At 42.9% G+C, this 19,401-nt stretch overlaps 1 protein-coding gene across 1 annotated transcript in view; it reads right to left on the bottom strand.

Moving 5' to 3' along the window:
• NEDD9 (neural precursor cell expressed, developmentally down-regulated 9) overlaps nucleotides 1-18,677 on the bottom strand; it is a 39,224-nt gene extending 20,547 nt beyond the window's left edge. The window contains exons 1-2 of the mRNA XM_029961687.1: nucleotides 18,225-18,677; nucleotides 2,200-2,640 (exon numbers count right to left, since the gene is read on the bottom strand). Of these exons, the coding sequence (XP_029817547.1) occupies nucleotides 2,200-2,640; nucleotides 18,225-18,677 (894 nt within the window). The remainder of the gene's footprint in view (nucleotides 1-2,199; nucleotides 2,641-18,224) is intronic.
• Between the last annotated feature and the right edge of the window lie 724 nt (nucleotides 18,678-19,401).

Raw genomic sequence — 19,401 nt, 5'->3', positions numbered from 1 at the left:
AGCGCTAAGCAGGCTGATATCTACTTTGATGAGGGTAAAATGCTTTATAAATGTATGTGTTTAGTTATTCTACACTTAGCACCGCAGCCGTTTCTTTTTATGCAGCATAGCTGGCCTGTCATAGGTTGCAGGGAATTAAATGAAAACAAGTTATAAGGCAGATAAATAATCTTAATTTTCTACAGAAGATGACTTGAATTCAGAAAAAGGCATATTCAAGGTTGATGAAAAAATTTCTAGGCAGAAACTTGGAGAAAACAGGTGCTTCACTGCTTCTGATTTTTAAATCTCAACAAGAAGTTTGCACTTAAACTAAAACAAAGCTTTCAGTTTCTCAGTGTTTCGAGGGTTTTAACACAGTCCTAGCAGCAACCATGTTTATGCAGGATGTCCTGTTAGTTTCAGTGGAGCTGGAGGGGGCAGGAGGAGGGAGAAGAGATTTCACATGCAGCTGGAAAATTCTTTCTGTGCAGTGTACAAACACATACGTATCATGCTAAGCAAACTATCCTAAGGCCCTAAAACTATTCTAAGCTTGAGTTTTTCAACAGACCTCAGTGCAGCTCTGCAGTATGGTGAAGCTCCTGTGGCCCAAGATGGATAGCTGAGGTTGTAAAACATTCAGTGCTGTAAGATGTTTCCTACAGACATACACTAAAATGTGATCTCTTCTCTGCTGTCCCATTAATATGTATTTACCAGGTGCTCAGTGACCCTAGAGGGTATCTAAATGCTACTGTGGATAAGTAAACAATACTGCTTCTGAAAAACATTTCACTATATCTAGTCTACAGGGAAAGGAGAAAAGGAGAAAAAATATGTGAGACTTGTCAAGAAAACCCACATAATTGCTCCAACAAAGCTCCTATCTCTGCCTGTGCAGCAAGTGCAATTTTCTCATTTTATCTTCCTGCACAGCCTAGAAAGCATAATTGTGGAAAAGCTGAGCAAGCAAACCTCTTTATAAATTGACTTGGAATAGTTTCACAGATCTTTTTCTCTTGCTCAGAAGGAAAAAAAATCCATTTAGTCTTATCAGGGAAAATGAAATTATAACAAGGAAATAAAAGCATTTAGAAGATGTCTTCCAAAGGCCTGATATGAAAAAGGCTGAGTTGCGGGAGAGGTGGGGGAAAAACATGAAACAGACTGTCTTGCCAATCTGAATTAGGAGATCAAAGTTTAAACCAGACAAGAACTTCCTGACGAGAGCCATCATCTGCTCATGTAACCTTGATATAAATGCTATGCCTTAAACTCTAAAGGTAAGAAGGATGCTAATAGCTAATAGCTGAAGCTGTTGAACTGGGAATGGAGGGAATGGAAGAACTTCTTGTTGGCTTTGTAATAAGGGAGGGGTCTGGAAGACCAGGAGAATCTCCTTCATTCCTTGGGTATCTTCCTTAATCTTTTTCCACCAGTGTGACTGTGCACTGGGTGTACCAGGGTACCTGGTAAGTATCTTATTAAGGTAAAATGAAGGAGCGGCAGAAGATGGGGAAAGTCTAAGAAGGACACCAGGAATAAAGGGGGACCCACTTAATGCAGTGCCACTCACTGGAGCCTTGGGAGCTGTCAATTGCTTCAGTAATGGCTGCATCATGGAGCTCTTGCAGCTCCCACGTTCAATCAAGAAATTTAGCTGTAGGTAAATGTAAATGCACACTTACAAGGTTTAGGTTCGTATTCAAACATCCCTAGTTATCATCATCCTCTTGTTCCCTCACAAGTATGGCTCTTGTCAATCACGTATTCCTCTTTATAGTTTAGACCCACTGAGACTTCTCCAGCAACACTATATAATTTTTAATTAAACAAAAATTACTTGGGCAGATGATGTAACCATTCATTAATATGTGGGAGAGTTAATCTTGCTACAGGAGCGCTTTTGAACATATAATGCAAGAGTGCCATAGGCCAGATGTGCCTCAGCCTGGGAGGATGTGAGATCACATACTCCCCCTCACCTTTAGCAGCAGCTCCAAAATGCTCTACTGTGTATCTCCCTTGCAAATTAAGTTGCTTAGTTTAATTACAAATAATTAAAGTTACTGCTATAACTTCATATAATTTTTTATATATATATATATATTTTTTTTTTAATCAGTCCACAGGCTGGCACTAGGCATTAACAACTTCATTGATGGGCAGCACAGGAGAGCTGCTTTGGAGCTGTGAAGTAAAAGCAAATGCACGCACCTTGTTAGTCAGAGCTGGACCATCAGCACACCTCTGCATGGAGGGTGGCACCTGGTAAATATCTTGTCCCACTAGACCATGACCAGTGGGTATTTGGTAAATTCCCTGATTCTGATGGGAAGGTGGCACTTGGTAGACAGGGTCCCGTGCTACAGCATGTGAGCTTGGCACTTGGTAGATCTTTTGCTGGTTGAAAGATTGATTCATCAATCCTGAGCTGGGCATATCCTGGCCAGACAGACTGTCCTGTACCACTGGACCTATCAGGAGTTTCACACGGTTGCCTGGAACGATGCCTTGCCGGCCGTGTAAGGAGCAGAGCCACCATCCTTCAAGACCTTTGGTGTTCTGTTCTATCACCGTCAAAATGTCTCCTTTGCGGAAGGCCAACTCTTCTGCGCATTCGGGGACGTTATCGTACAGGGCTCTTGCCATAAGATTCTGTGGAGAAAGAAGGGCAAGAACAGCAAATGAACAAACAAGCTAGAATTTTTCTGAATTTTCAAGCACATTCTAGGTGACATGAAAAAAAGAACAGAATTTGAAAAAGAAGTGTGCAGGAAATCAAAATAGCATGGAAAATAATGCAGCTGAGGATTTTTCTGTCCCAGTAGTAACAGCGGGTCAGATGGAATCTCTTTATTTGGCCTGAACGGACAGGAAGTCAGGAGAGTTCTGCACTTGGCATTGAGATGCTCTTCTTGTGAATGAGGGCTTGTCCCTTCATCTCTTGACACTGATTTCCATATAAGTGTTCTCTGTGTACTGCTACAGCTAACTAGCTGCTATTTAAAATAAAACTTGAACAAGACTCTCAGGGACATAATCCAGAGCAGTTTTTCCCAAACATTTTTACATTTGTGGGGTCCCAAAAGACTTTCCATGGGGGTGCAGATCCCATTAAGGTAAAGACAGTGAGCTGGCTTTTCTTAGCTGACACCTGCAGGCTCCTTAAAGTCAGGGATCTGTAGACCACCTGGTGAGAAAAACTGTCCTAAAATACAAACTGACAAAATGTCACAGGTTTTGAACTACAGTGCTTGTGTTTGCACATGGCTTTGTGCCTTCTCACTCTTTTCTGTGAACTTCCTTGGTGGTGCAGTACAGCACAGCATCAGCTTAATAGGCAAAGAGCTTCCTCCCCCCACTGCCTCAAAACCACCACCACAAAAAAATCCCTCCAAAACAACCTCAAAGGACATAGTTCCTCTGAGTCCCACTTTCTGTAGAAAGATCTTGAAGAGAACATTATTTAAAAAAAATAATGTGCCCAGTTACCCCAAGTGTTGCGGCTGTGCTACCAGCAGTACCCCTGCTAAGAAGTTTTAAGACAGCTCTGAGTTGATGTAAGATTGTGGTCTGTGATGTGCTACTGATGTGTTACTAATGTGTTACTAAGAATAATAAGCACCATCTTCTATCACAGATGGAAGCAGCTCCCTTTCCTCTTCCTTTGCAGGCCTGAATGGCACATGTAGTTCTGAGTAACTGGCCAAGGTATTCAATGGAAAGTAGGCAGGCTGTCTGTATGAACATTCTTGGACCCCTCAAAAAGGCCATGAACATTTAATTTTTTGGCTCTGGTGATATTTCCAAACGTGTTGGAAACAACTGCTTCATGACTGCCTGATTTTCAGTGAAGGCATTCAGCAGAGATGGTTATAAACTAATCATAAGCACTTGAAAAAATATATGGAGCCCTGAATTTTTAGCGCTCAAGCTGAAATACTTGGATGCAGTACACAAACTGAAATAGTACTAATCCACCAAAAAGGATATGCAGCTGTCTTAAACATTTATCTTCCCTTTGTTAAAGGGATAGTGTCGAGTACAGTTTAGTGTTTTTACCTGTCATATTTATCCTCTTCCTTGGCTATAACAGAACTTTTTTTTATCCCTCACTTGTTATATCTTTCCCTATTGACACACACTTGTTTTCCCATCATCTCTGTGCTTCATCAAGACAGCAGACTTCCATTTGACCTTGCTCAGTCAGGAGGCTGTATGCAGGGCTGACTAGTGGATGGAAAAAGGGTAAGCTCAGATGTCACATAAAAGGTAGGCAGACATGCTTTTTCCAAGACATCTAGTGTTGAAATGGGGTGCATGAGATCAGTTTCCTCTTCTCTAAATGGAGGATCAGCTTTCAAATGTATGAGAAACACTGGCTTTGCCTTTCATCAGCATCATTAATGAGGTCAGTATAAATTAAGCTTTGGCTTGGAAAAGTAGGATTGCCATTTTGAACTCCCTTGTAAACAGCAGGACTGAGGCCCACCATTCTCTCTGATGTACATCTACTAAGCTCATCAGTAACAAAGCACTAAGAAATAAGAATATAGATAAAGGAGAGAGCGATTTTTGTCCATGCCTTGGCAGGACTGTAAAACTATTATTTAAGCATGGTCAAAAACAGCAGTCTCTTCTTGAACACTACATCTATGCTCTTGCTGTGTTGACCTGGCTGCTTAGCTGAGTCCTTGGAGCTCATAAAGCAAAAGCCCCTGCCTAGTATGAATATTCAAGTTAATCTCTTATCTTTCTACATTTCTTTCTAGCATGTCTTTCACAGGCAAAATCTACTAACATGACTAGCTCAGCCTGTACAACTGACAAAATATTTAAAGAAGGCTTTCACAGAGGAGTTGTTTAAAGAAGGAAGATTATGGCTAGATTGGGGAGGCCCAAACCAAGCAGGCTAAATCAATGATAAATGCATATTCTTCTACACTTTGGTGATTAAAGGTATTTGAAAAGCTTGATTAGCTTTTACAGCAAAGCAATTCTCAGAACAAAGCTGGAATGGTGGTAGAATTAGAGCAGATAAAAGTTCCCATGTGAATTTTTCCCAGTTGCTCATTATCTCTGTCCCAGTGACCTTCTCACCACCTGGCACGCAGCATGTTAATACTTTCTGGATGTGCTTCAAGAACTTCTTTGCTGCAAACAGCTTCAGATTCTCATTGTCAGTGTTAACTCAGGCACCAGTATGTGAATCATACTAATTGGTTGCTACTTGTTTCACAGCAATTTCCCCAAGGCCTTTTAAATAGCCCAGAGCCATGCCACCAGCACCAGTCACTGATGGAGCAGTGAACCAGGCAAAATATTCCACCAAATAAGGACTAGGACCAGAAACACTAAGCCTGTTGCTTGGTGCCAGCAGCAAAGGCACTGATCCTGCTAAGCAAATCTGTGTTTTGGGCATTTCCCTGACTTCATTCTTCCTTCACAGGATTGCTTAACATGAGCTTCAGAAACAGTGTCACAGTCACTTTCATTACTCAGCAGAGTCAGCCTGGAGAAAAATGAAACTGTCACCACAGAAGGCCATCAGGAAAGCTTTTCAAAACCACAGAGGTACCTTTAACCTGCTGTGGTGATCAAAACTGTAGTCTTTACTTTTCCACACACGGAAAGAACTTCCGATCGAAGAGCTCTCTCAACATTTATGGGCTTTATCTCAACTGACTGGACAAATCTGACTATTTTTTGGATTCTGTGGGCATCATAGCCAGTATCTCAATAGTCCCTCTCCTTGTTCTCATCAGCTCAGAGAATGGGGAGCATTATACGGAATTAATTCGACTTGCTCTGAAGACACATGGATATGTCGCTCATCTGTCTGTGAAACAGGCATCAAATAAGCACTAAGATCTGATATGAGAAGACACAGCAGTGACCTTTTTGTGTAAGTGCTAAAAAAACCTTGGCCATTTCCTAAACAAATCGGCGATAAAGAAAGGGCAATGAGAAAATTGTACTGGAACTTGTTTTCACAACTGGCAAGCAGCACAGAAGTCCCTTTGTATTTCTAATACAGCAAGAAAAAAGGAGGGCAACAGATTGAGAACTACAAATTCAAGTTCTGTAATGGTAGGGAAAAATGATCTGATGTTATATAGGGGAAAAAATTTTGGTTTGTCATAGAAATAAGCTGCACTTCATAAAATGAACATGATGGCAGCTACCACCTTCTTTTAATAAGATTAAGGATGGAAGTCTCTATTGCCCTCCTTTGGTTCAGTTAAATTAACTGCATGATAGGTCTTTTCCAGCCTGGTTGATTCTGTGAGAGATGTAGTGGTGCCCTTCTCAAAATCCAAAAGTACTTGTGGTCTCTATGCAGCTCCATTCTCCTGAGCCCCCTGTGTTATAGCAGCCATGCTTCAATTAAGGAGCACTTCTGTATAACTAATGGTTGACTGGAAAGATTCCGTTCAGCTTTTCTATCCTCAAGCCTAGCTAGCAATACTTGGGATGTCTGGAAGTTGAAGCTACGGTCAGGGCCCTACTGTGTTAATACTCTGTTACAGGTAAAACATTCGTTCTCAAGAGGCTTGAATTCCTCTTAACCTTGGACGCATGAGTGCAGCAGAAAGCATCTTATGTAAAATCACTGAAAAACGGAAGTTCTTCAATCTTCTGTTAAACAAAGTGCTATCTCAGTTGTCAGTAGGTCAAAGTGAAAGGGAGCCTGACCCCAATGACTACTGCCCCAGGGATTTTAGCTGGAACATGCCCCAGGAAAAGGCTCAGTTGACTTTGCTGATGCCTTGTGTCAGAAACTCTGTCTAAAAGAACTGAAACCGAAAAGGATACTCTCTAGATTAAATGCAGATTACAGTGCCTGCGGTCCCAACTTTCTACCTTGGTTGAGACAAAAGTAAAGCTTTCAAGCTCCCTCAAGGTAAAGTGAGCCTGGGATTTGAAACTTTTGAGTTTTCCTTTAGTGTCAGTTGCAAGTCCATTAGATAAACCCTGGAAAGGTGCAATTTGTATTCTCTGCACATCTCAGATTTTTCTTTCTTTTGCATCCAGGGTGGGTGTCCTAGAGAGACCTGACTGAGAGCAAAAGATGCTGCTCCGAAAACTGTCAGCTGTTCTACTTGCAGAACCCAAATTAAAAAAAAAGACTCTGTACGCTATTTTTCTTCTCAGATGTTGAAAGAATTACATGCCAAATTCAGATGCATAAATGAGGCCTGTTATAGAACAGCCAAAGGTGTCTACTCTCTCCTTAGCCTACTGCAATTGATGTTCAACATGTCTGCAGCTCAATAAAGACACATGAAAATACTTTGAAGAACATGATCTGTTTTGGTTGGCCTTCTCTGCAGTGAAGGGAACTGACAGAATTCTGTAATGTGCAGTCTGGAGGATGAAGAGGTTGTTTGCTGATGAGGCAGAGTGGTAGAAGAGGGAAGAGGCAAGAGTTAAAGAGAGTGGTGGAAACATCTACTATTTCTGTTAGAGTAAACACATCCAGTGACGTGGGTAACCAGAGTGTGTGAGGTGCCCACAGCCACGGAAGCAAACACAGGAATAATAAATTACATGCTAGGAGATTAAATACAATGGACTCTTTAAGGGTTGAGTGTTGCGGTGCCAAGTTCTTAGCGCAGGGCTGCTGACTTGACTCCTCAGCCAGCTCCAAAATGAATGAATGCTCAAGGAAAAGGTTCAACCAACCGTAAGCTCAAAGAATTTCTGCCACATCCCTGAGAGGTGCAATAGGAGGATACTGATCCCTGCTCTGTGCTTGGCTGATGAGGTATATTGTTTTGTTCCGCTTTATCTTGTTTTTAAATATTGCTTCCTATGTGTAGAGTTTATGTGCAAACAAAACTAGGAAAAGTGCCTGTGCTCTTCACTGAAGAAGGGTGGGACCCCTTTTTTCTATTACTGGACAAACTGTTTCTTAAAATGACAAACAGCTTCTCTTCTATGTTTAGCTAGCTTGGGAGTAGGAAGGGAGGAACAAAGGAAGGAAAGGTGAGGGTGACGCTCCCCAAAGGAGTGTCTGTGAACAAATCAGTAGCTTAATTTTCATTGGGTCACTTTTAATTATCCATCGCATAATATTTTTGATATAGATTCACATCTTTTAGGTTTCTTTAAAATGAATCACTGCCACTCCAAACAAAGTACGCTTAAGCATTTACATACACTTGTATTGCTCCAGTAAGCCCAACAGTAATGATTTGCCTGAGACTAAAGATCTGAAAACCCACCAAGAGTGAGTTTTATCGTGAGAGAAATGGTTTGACTACAAGCAGTACTGGTAGAAGAGAGGGAAATTTGTGCTTCTCTTGCCTTCTGACACAAGTGCTTCAGTGTAAGAGCCACTGGACAGTTTAACTTCGGTGCTTTTCAGCTCTCATCTCCTTTTCTATTTCTCACTGTCACTGCCCCTGAATAAAGAATTTATTGTGCTGTGTTGGCAAGGAAAGCAACTATTGAAGCACAGTAGGTAACAGGTCTATCTATAACAAGCAACTTATCATGAAGGCTACTTAATACAAGTGGACAGAGGTCACTGAACAAGATATTCAGCTTTGAAAAATGTCTTTTGCTGGTCTCCTCAAAGCTGGAAGAAGACAGTGTGAACAGCAAAGGCAGTATCTGGTGCACACAAAGCTGCACTGGCATGTTTTTAGACATGTCCTTGTGGGCAGTGACGTGGGGCATGGACTACGAAATGGCACTGCTCGGCCATAACAGCCCCCATACAAGTGTAGACCTTGAACAACTCATCACCAGCAACAAGCTGTGTGCAGATACCTGCTTTTTATCTCAAGTTGATAGCTAGCAGAGAAGACAGGAAGTGCTACCACAGCATGTATGAAAGAGCCTGCTGCACTAGCAGGGCGTCACGGTGACCGCAGCTTCAGAGGGAGCACTCTGAGGCCCTTAGCCTGTGCCTGGCTCTGGGAACTCTCTGGGCTCACTGCTAATGGCAAAATAAGGAGCCCGGTGGCAAACGCTCAGCACAATAATGTTTCAGTTTGCTCCTCAGGCAAAGTTCCACTTTTCAGGCACTCTCTTGCTTTCTTCCACCAAAACTCCCAAGTTTTGATTTACTGAAGATACTTCTCTGGTCAAGCGTTGCTAGGCCAAATAATTACAGTTCTGGGTGGAAACTAAAGCAGTTTTCCATGCACAGATTTGGAAGGCTAGCTTTACAGCTAATGAGAGACCTATGAGCTAACAGCCTGAGCAGAGCCCTAAGGAGGACAGGTCTTCATCCACCCTAAGTATCCTTGCATCCTGTACATCTCTGCAACAGAGGCTGTCAGTCATGCTAAAGCACACCACGCTGTGTGGAGGTTGTGATGTGGAAAACATTGAGTTTGGAGGGCAGAAAGGGTCTTATTTCACTGTTCCACTGAGTTGTCCCAGCCTGCCTGTCTGGCCTGAGGAGCCTGAATTTCAGAGTTTGTTCTGGCTGGGGTTTCTTTGGTAGTGAGACAAGTTACACAGAAAGTAAAAGATGAAAAATGGGAACATCCCCTCCTTAATGGATCACACGTGGGTAGGCCAAAGTAGCACTATGGCTGTCACACTGGAATATTCACTGCCAGTTTCTGCAGGCACAATACTCCACCAAGTAAGGGGGGCAGGCAGGCAGTGAGTGGACCAGCAGGGGCCCAGGCACTTCACACTCCTGCTCAAGATGCTGATGTGGTCCACTGATTCACCCAAATCTGGGATTCAAATGTGACGTAAATGTGAGAGACTGAAGGCTCTCTGGTCTGAAAACACTTTTCGTTTCATAGGTGCTCCATTTTAAGTAAATAGGAGATATTTTTGCACCCATTTTTTTGGCAGGCAGTTGGCAAAGTAGTTTGCAAAAGGGAGGTACAGCAGTGAACCTGCAACTTCAGAGGGAATCCAAATGCATGACTCTGAAAGAAGGAATTAGGAGGATAGAAGAGGTGTGGGAGGGGAAGTAAAAAAGGAAAAATGTGAAAATGAAAGTTAGAGCTAAGATCCTAACTGAAGCTTTAGCCTGTGGGAATAAAATACTTCATTATTCTGCACTGTGTGCATCCACTTATTGCCATGAATGAAGTTTCGAAATGGACAACTGAGTTGAAAAAGAAAGTTTTCTGGCTCTGTATCTACTAAGAAAAGCAAAATGATAATTTCTACCTTAGCTAGAAGGAAAATAAGCTAGGTTTTCTTTGTTCACGTGATATTCTTTTGTCACTTGATTTGAGTTTTGGGTTTTGGCTTGTCCGGTTTTATACCCCTCCTGTTTCTGATGTGGTGAAGGCTGGATGTGTTGTACCACAAAAGCTCCGAGGTGCTTGGTGAGCACGTAGGAGGAGTTTAAGAGGAGTGACAACTCCCATAGCAACCCTGTGTTTGGCGTCTGTGCAGTGAGACGCAGTGGGTCACAGCTACGCGGGAAAAGGGCATATTCGCTCAGCCATGGGGAACACTCCTGAGATTAATGCACACAGCTTGTGCTGTCAGACCACCCACCCTGTTTGGGGCTATCACCAAAGTCCCATAGGGTTTGCGACAGTAACATTTACAGTGAAGCAGAGCACTGATCTACTGATGACATATCCTGATCTTACTCCCCTGCCCTCTGAGTTCCTGAAGTTTACAGGAGTGCCAAAATACCATTTTCTTTATTCTTTCTGGGAACACAAACCACATCCCCTGACTTACCTTCAAGACCTATTAATATTTTGGGAAATTCCACCACACCTAACTCACTAAGTTTTCTGTATATGTTTCATCCTTGTAACCAGTTTCCTTTCCCCCCACCCAAGGAAGGGTGTGATCTAGTTCCATGACTTTAAAAGGCCTTTTCAAATCTGTCTGAAGGCTGTGTGCCTTTTGTGACATCAACAGGGAGGGGAAAAAAAAAATCAAGCATGCAAACAATAGCCTTAGAGCAAATATGATCTCACTGTGATTAAACCACAGTACATCAAAATCAAAAGGCAGATGGAAAACCTAACCTCTTTCCCTCAGGCAGGCAATTAAAAACTTAATGAGAGGAGATCGGATGTTAAATGCTTAAGAATTGAAGAAGCAGAGCTGGGGGGGTGGGGGGGAAGGACAGAAAGAAAGAATTCTGAAACGTGTGTTTTGAGTTCTCCATTTTCCATTTTCTGGCATTTGTGAGCAGTCTTCTCCCAGACAAAGCTTCCCCTAAAAACAACCACACCCTCTTTCCAAATTTAACCCTTCCTGTGCGGCTCTGGGGAAACAATTACAACAATTACAATTTGTCAAGAAACCATAGCTGGGTAGACATAGGCCCTCAGTATTGTCACCAACTTACTTATCTGATGTCTTCAGCTTTGAAAAATATGACTTTTTTTAAAATTATTTTTTTAAATCTAGAACTTAGATGAACTGGGACATGCTCTTCTTCCCCCAAGTCTCTCAGAAGATATTCTGATAGTAGGGAAAGTCACTCTTCTCTAGTCAATTTAGTGTCACCATCTAGGATAACTACACAGCAACGACAACTTGGGTTGATCTGGGACTTCAGCTTACTAAAGAAAAACAAGCTTGGGAACTCGTATTTCCAGGCTCCTACCAGCCCTCAGCAGGCTGGTGGGAAGAAAAGATAGCATGTTGCCAGTGAATCAGGCTTCCAGGAGAGCCAACCCTGGCCGGCAGATGATGCTTTGCCAGGTCTGGTCAGAGCCATTTCCATTCTACAGGGTGGCAGCCAAAAGTCAACAAGCCTCCCAGAACAGCTCAATTTTGGCAAGCTGACATTTTCTGGGTAAGCATACCCCCGGAAAAGGGAGATGGTGAGTTCATTTTAACCACCTATAGTTACTTTGCTTAGTGTCAGGCTGAAACACAACTTTAACTGCATTCCTGATCGCTTGAGACTGGTTTGTGCAGCTTCTGGGTCACAAACAAGATAAAGCAGTATAAACAGAGAGAGAAAACAAAAGAAGATATCTGCTTGTAAACTAGGCCATTCTATAGCAGTAAAAATTGGTTTATTACCTTAACCATTTTAACTGGATGTAAAGTCCACAGGATAAGGGCATTCATGACCCTACCTACTGTAAGCTGTTTAAACAGTCAACGTGCTTCTAGTTTTGTACTTAACCCTTTGGATCAAAAATTTCCTTAGAGAATCATTGAATTTTCATAGTCTGCATCTTCCTCTCACTGTCTGCAACTAAGCACAACATTCATTGGAAGAATTGAGATTTACTTCTAGGATCTTTCAGCATATTCGAAATTTGCTGTCACCAAATGATTCATGGTATTGCTGCTGCTAAAATTTTCAACCTTGCTGTCAATAAGGCCTGCTTAAGAAGGGGCTTCTGATGTGCTGATTGCACTCCTGTAGAGTAAACCCATTCTTAATACTCTTCCTTTTCCAGGCAGGCTAATCCACTCTGACTGTGAATAAAGTCTTTTTAAAACAAACACAAAAATCAAAAGGCGAGAATTTGCTTCATCCCTATCGAGGAAAAAAAAATATACAATTTTTTCATGCTAGGCACTTGTGTTTCTAGGACTGCAAACTATAACTTTAGCAGTCCTGTTTCATGTCAAATGGAAGCTACATCCAAATCTGCTGTGGAAAAATGAACTCCTTAAAATTAAGACAGTTTCCACTACTGCAATGTCTAGACCAAAAGGCAAAAGAAAATGGTCACTTGCCAAGAGCAGCCTATGATAATCAGGCAGTAATATGCAAAGGCTGCACTCTGAGCTGCTATAAAGTGACCCAGCTTCACTGATGCTGAAAGCTGCAGCCATTTACAGGCAGGAGAACCTCTAAATGCAGCTTTACTCAGCAGTAGCCTGACCAAATAAATATTGCTAAATACATGCCATAAATATTCTTTTTGTAGTACAGTCCCAGATGACTGTCTGATCAAGCCTACTGAAGCCTTGGCATAAAGAATTTTTCAGGGGTCAGAGGACTGTTCTAACACATAAATGTCCACTGCTTTCACGGATGCTAAGAGAGCATGTATTACATAAAGAAGCATCTTGAAAAGTGATTTGCGCATTTACGATTCCAAATGTCACTGAATGCGGGCTCTTACAGAGCTGTGTGGACTTTCATGTCCTAAGAAGTTCAGCTACTTGTCTCCATCAAGTGCAGCCAGAAATGGGAGCAGTAGAAGTTAAGGGTTCTCCACAAGTGTTGCAGCTAAGGCAGAGACTTGCGTGTGCTCCTCTTAAGTGCTTATGTCATTTCAAAAATGGAATTAAACTTTAGGTCTTGGGAGACAGGTGAGTTCCTAAATGCTGATGGTATGAATGGGATTTAAGTACTTAAATGTCTGTGATAAGCTAATCCAAATAAAATAAGCAAAATGAAACTGACTTTCCTTAGGCCCTTAAGTGACCTAAGCCCATCTATTGTATGCAGAAGGCATTCCCATGCCCCTAACATCTTTGATAACAGCAATATGACAAGTAGGAAGTTCTATGCTCCTGGTTTTCTCCTTTTTTTGTATGCAGAGAGATACAAGGCTGTTTGCTGTTTCCAGATACTGAGGGAACATCCTCATCTCCTGTACTTCTGTGCAAGACCAGGACCTCATGCTTGGCTGAGGACTGCCATGAATGCAAGCTCTTTGCAGGAAGACAAATAGGCTTCTTGCCTCCTGCTGTTTCTAAAGTTGGCCATAGCAGTCAGTAGGTACACCCACTCTAGTTTTGGTGCATGAAAGTATGATTTGTGAGAATTGCCTCTCACTTTCACTTGGGTCACTAGATGCATCTGGTCTTGCTGCAAGGACTCTGGTATTTATAATGGAGCACAGGCAGTTCAATAATATAAATGTCTCCCAAGACACCCCACATAGGATTTCAATGTTCACTGATCAGGTATCAATGCAAGTATAATTTTTTCTAACCCCACTTGTTGCTGTGCTTGAGACTGTAAGATTCCAAAGATGAGTTTGTATGTGGGAACTGTGCTCCAGCATTTAACTGTGCTCCAACACTTAATGAGTTCACAATAATGCTGCATAAGACTTCTCCAAAGACTACCATATATTCTGTAAAATAATGGTTATTGGCTTAGAAAGGCTGCAGAACTCTCCTGAAAAGTGCTTTCATTTTATCTTTGCAGAAGATGTTTCCATGAAGTCTTACTACTAGGCACTTCTCCTGTGCTCTGTCTGGCAGGTCCCCCTTGATGAGGTCTTTTGACAGTATGGCACTGTTTGGAATTAGCAGCGTTGAATCAAGAAATCTCAAGGCCAAGTAAGTCTAATATGTCTGCAATCTCTAGCAGGACCTTAAAAATATGAGTAAACCCCCCCAGATAAGTATGTAATGCCTCTTGTACTATTTAGAGTCAAACTGAATTGGAACTATCAAAGAAATAAGGAAGACTTGTTCATCTGATAGTTCTGTTTCCCCATCGAATACTCGGAACTACTGGACAGAGACAGATTAGGCTACCAGCTTCTCGATTAAACAGATTTAAAGCTACATTACTGAAGAAGAGTCGGTAGCATAAAAACACAGAGGTTTAGAAATCACGCAAAAAACTTCCATGCTGTTAGGTCTAATGCTTTATGATGGCTCTATTTCCTCTAAAACAAGTCTTGTAACATCCCTAAACCTCAGCACCTCCATCTGTACAACAGAATTAACAGCACTTTGCTATCCTACAAGACTTTGGGAGAGCAAATGAATACTGTTGTGGGAGATTCTCAAATACCCTGAGGTATTGAGGCACTTACCTCTATTGAGTATACAAATACATAAGTCTACAGAGGGGTATGGGATGGGAGGGAGGGGCACACAGAGGCCATAGGGGGGAAGAATGGGAATCTGAAAATGACAGTGGCCATCCACGCTTTGTGAAGGAGACAGTCCTTCTGCTACATCTCACTAGTGCTGATGCTCATTTAGGCCCAAGCCTTCTAGACTCTGGCCACCTCACTTCGTACACACACAGATGAGAGAAAAATCGTGACACTTTCATTGCAAGAGAGACAGCACAATCTTGGACAGTTTTTCCTCTTGTTGGTTTGTTCCTCTAATACTACATATTACAAGGTTTTTACAGTTCCTATTTACTTCTAAATTTGATTGTCTCCCTGTGATTGATGAGATACTGAAAAAAATTAAAACTAACAGGAGTGAAGAATAAACAAAGCAGAGGATTTGGTTAATAAAGTACAGACAGTTCTTTTTCCCTTTACATGGTCCAACACTCAAAGTCTTTCATTGCCAGGGTTACAAGCAGCTTTTCACAAGCATTTCTGGTTGGGAATATTGTATTTCTTCCCAGGGACACTATTTTGTTTGTCTTGGCGTGCAGACATTGTAATCAAGTCTATATATTACAGGACTGTGCTTTAGCACAAATGGCAGGAATTTCAAACCCTATTTAGTTTTCTTCCTTGCCCAACAAATTATCTAAAAATAGATAATCAAGACCTCATACTTTACATCTACGTCATTCCTTTTGGCTTAAATGAAGTAAGGAATGCAGCGTTTTTTCCTCTCCTCTTTCACTAACAGTTTGGATGTTTTAGTAAACAGATAAGTCCCCCTTTCTTCCTCCTCCCTCTTATTTTGTCTTGCTTGTGAACAGCCAACAAGCTACAAAAGCCCTGTTATGATAATGTCTTCTTCCTTTTTCTTCTGTTGCACTTTTACTTTTATGGTCTGAAATAAGAGCATTGGAATTGCTGGCCAGATATATCCTCTCCAATCCATGTTCTTCTCTGATCATGATAACCCAGTGGTATTTCTGTTCCTACAGAGTATATTATAGCTGTAACTGCTCCATCCTTGGAATTATAGTCTAGGTTTCGTTTTAGAAAAGGATGACCCTACCTTCTGGATCACAGAATACTGGAATGGCATCCTGTGAGAACTTGATGGGATGCAGTTATGTGGTACATCGAGATTTAGCACAAAAGCAAGCTGCTGTCATTAAAAAACTGATGTGTTGTCCTATTACAGCCACACCCCTACAGCAATTTGTTTCTCAAAGTACATTTTAGACAATTAGTACTAAGACATGCTAACAAACAACATAAATACTTGTTATGCTTAACCTTTCCTATCTATCCATAGCTTAGTTAGAATAACTTTTGTGTTCTCCAATATTTAACTAGTACATGAATGGTAGATTAGACTTAACCTGGGGTCAAATTTGTCTTTGCTTTAAACAGTCATGCCAGTTCTGAACTTGCTTAAATCCACGGGGATTTTCCCATGGCTTTCAGAGGATTCAGACTTGAGTATTAAGTTGGAAGAATGCGTAAAAAGTGAGATGGACTTTAGGTGAAGGAAGAGAGAGAGGGAACAAGTTTTGAAAACGTTTGAGTAAAAAACTGGTAGATTGAGTATCAGAAAGGATTTCTAGACCAGAAATGACCTCGGAATTACTCATACTGAAAGCAAAGCCATGACTGATGGAGAGACGTATTCAGGGTCTCATCCATGAATCAGTTTCACTTCTGTCCTGCTGTTAATACTCTACATTAAACTATAGCAAGAATTTCAATATTTCATTAATTGAGGCCTTATGGACTATCACAATGAAAGCAAAGAATGACAGGCCCCAGTATAACACCAGAAGCAGTTAAATAGAGCCGAATCTGCACCTGGATGCTAAGCCTCTGAAGTGATGGTATGTCTCCAGGCATCATGTGTGCCATGAACACTCTCTGTTCCTTTATTTCATGTATACAACATAAAAAATAACACTTTGGTTTTCCTGTAGGAAGATAAAAGAAGAAAAATACCAGAAGAACAAATACTGAATGAGCAGGTATTTCTTGATATGATACTCCAGGGATAAGAAATAGATCTAAGGATGTTTGTCACAGTTCAACAGTGTAAATAACCACTTCACATTTCCCAGGGAAAGTAAACACTCTAGTCTAAGGAGAAGGTTTTTGAGCCAAAACCCTCAGTCTTGTCTTTTTTTTTTTTTTTTAATGGCTGGTTCTTTCTGTGTTTAGCTTTCTCTATCTAACATTATACAATCACACACCCAAAACAAAATTCTCATTCCCACAAGACAGGGCAAAGGAAACATTACAGAGCAGGGAAGACTTCCCCCTTTTGAGCCACCCTATCGGTCCTTATTCTTGCAGTGCCCCTAGGCTACCTAGGACACAAGATCTCCTTTGCAGTCGAGGAAGGACAGGCGGTGACTTGACAAGAAATCAGGACCATTATTTTGCTACTGTGATACAAAAGTTGCTTAGCCATGGGCAGTCTGAAAGCAGCTGGTGAGCTCTGGACTAAGAGCAACAGTGCTCTTCTACCCTCAAGTGCCTGATGTAATGTGCTCAGAGTAACAGCTTCTCTAAGCAGGTATAAAGTCTACCTGAACTGATTAGAGGCAGAGTAGATAGGAGAAAAGAGATGAATTTGATCTCAGACTTCAGATCAGTCAGTTGATATGCAATGAAAAAAAAAACAACCAGCCATCAGATCCAGATCAAATTTTCAAAGTTGTGGATTATCCTTATTGATATACATGTTATACAATTTCTTTTTTTCCTTATTATTCTTAACCACTATGAGATGGAGAAACCATCAGCAGCTTTGAAAATTTAATTCTGACCTTTCCCAAAGTTTGGGTATGAGAGATCCAGAAAGCTTGGTCTGAACAAAGAGATTACAGAAAAATATGAAAATATATGCACATTTACAGAGATATCACTTGTACTTTTCACTCTGCCCAGGTTCAAAAACCTTATACAATGCTATAGCATCAGCACTCTTTTCGCTACACTGCCTAAATTCAGTAAGGAGATGGACTTCACTTCCAAAGAAACTTGGTCTCCAAGTAAGTATATAGCGTGCCATTTCCAAAATCACCTTTTTATTGACGCTGAAGTTATTTTTGGCAGAGGAAGGAAAGTTTTTCCTTCCCTCCCCCTTTTTTCCAATCACACAAGATTACGGTATGTCCGTACTGTAATCTAATGCCCTGTGGGCAATTCTGTACCTTGCCCAGACGTTTTTGAGTAATATTAAGATGAAAGCCTCCACATTTGTGTCTTTTGAAGAAAAAAAACATCCAACCCCCCCAAAAAAACCCCCAAAACCTAACCACCAACCACCTCTGGCAAAAGGTTGCTAAAAGCGATTATTTAATAAGTGGGGATAATGGGATCTAATAAGGAGGATAGGCTACAAACTTTTAAAAAAATATATGTGAGTTTTTTTCTCTCGCTTGTGAACCATCAAACAGACAGCACAGTGATAAGGAAACATACAAAAGGGCTAGAAAGGAGGTAAATTACCTCGCGGGGACAAGCGGCGGTACCTGTCCCAAACCGCGTCTTGCCATCGCGCACCAACCTCCTGCGTTTCCCGCGATCCCGGGCTCGCGCCGTTATCCAGCGCCAGGGGGAGAGGCGGGGAGGGGAGCCCCTTTCCCCACCACCACCACCAACACCCCACAGCACCCGGGGTCCCCTTTCGCTGCCCCCTCGTTCCCCGCAGGCACCTTCCTCGGGGCTCTGCGCCTGGGGACAGCGCAGGGGAAGGGATACCCGGCCGCCTCCCGCGCACACGGCTGGCCTCGAGAGGAGCCCCGAGCCTTCCGCCACTCGCCTCCTGTCCGGGCTGCGGCCCTTGTCAAGCCCCTGAGCCCACCCGAGAACAGCGCCCGGCGGCGGCAGCGGCTCACCTTGTACCTTCATGGCTCGGCTCGCTCCACCATCCCAGCAGCACGCACTCCGGTCCCGCCGCATCCCCGCGGGCTGTGCCCGGCCCGCTCCGCCCGCGCCGCCAGCCTGCCGCCCTCATTTGCATAGCGCCCGCCACTTCTAAACGGCCCGGCGCGAGCGGCCCCCCGCCGGCCCCGCCCCCGGGGGGAGAGGGGAGGAGGGATGAGGGGGAGGACCAGGGGTCGGGACGGGATCCGCGGGTCTGGTCGCTTCCACCTCCGGGGTCCAGAGAGAGACAGACCCCTCAGAGAGCGAACGCCGGCGGCTCTGCTCCCTGGGACCCCCGTCCGTGCCTTTTCAAAGATGCTCGCGTCGACTTTTTCCCAGAGGAGAAAGGACCTGTGGGTGTTGGTCGGCAGCCGGCGCAGCGTGAGCCAGCGTGTGCCCGGGTGGCCAAGAAGGCCAATGGCATCCTGGCCTGTATCGGCAATAGCGTGGCCAGCAGGACTGAGGAAGTAATGTTCCCCCCGTATTGGTCACTGGTGAGGCCACACCTCACATCCTGTGCCCAGCTCTGGGCCCCTCACCACAACAAAGACATTGAGGTGCTGGAGCGGGTCCAGAGAAGGGCAGCGGAGCTGGTGAAGGGTCTGGAGCACAAGTCTGATGAGGAACAGCTGAGGGACTTGGGGTTATTTAGTCTGAGTAAGAGGAGGCTCAGTGGGAACCTTATTGCTCTCTGCAGCTCCCTGAAAGGAGGCCGTAGCCCAGTGGGGAGCGGTCTCTTCTCCCAGGCAGCCAGCAACGG

The sequence above is a fragment of the Manacus vitellinus genome, unplaced genomic scaffold (genome assembly GCF_001715985.3).
Source record: "Manacus vitellinus isolate BGI_N305 unplaced genomic scaffold, ASM171598v3 scaffold_39_pilon, whole genome shotgun sequence".
In the NCBI taxonomy this organism is placed as follows: Eukaryota; Metazoa; Chordata; class Aves; order Passeriformes; family Pipridae; genus Manacus; species Manacus vitellinus.
This window is presented reverse-complemented; position numbering and strand designations above follow the sequence as displayed.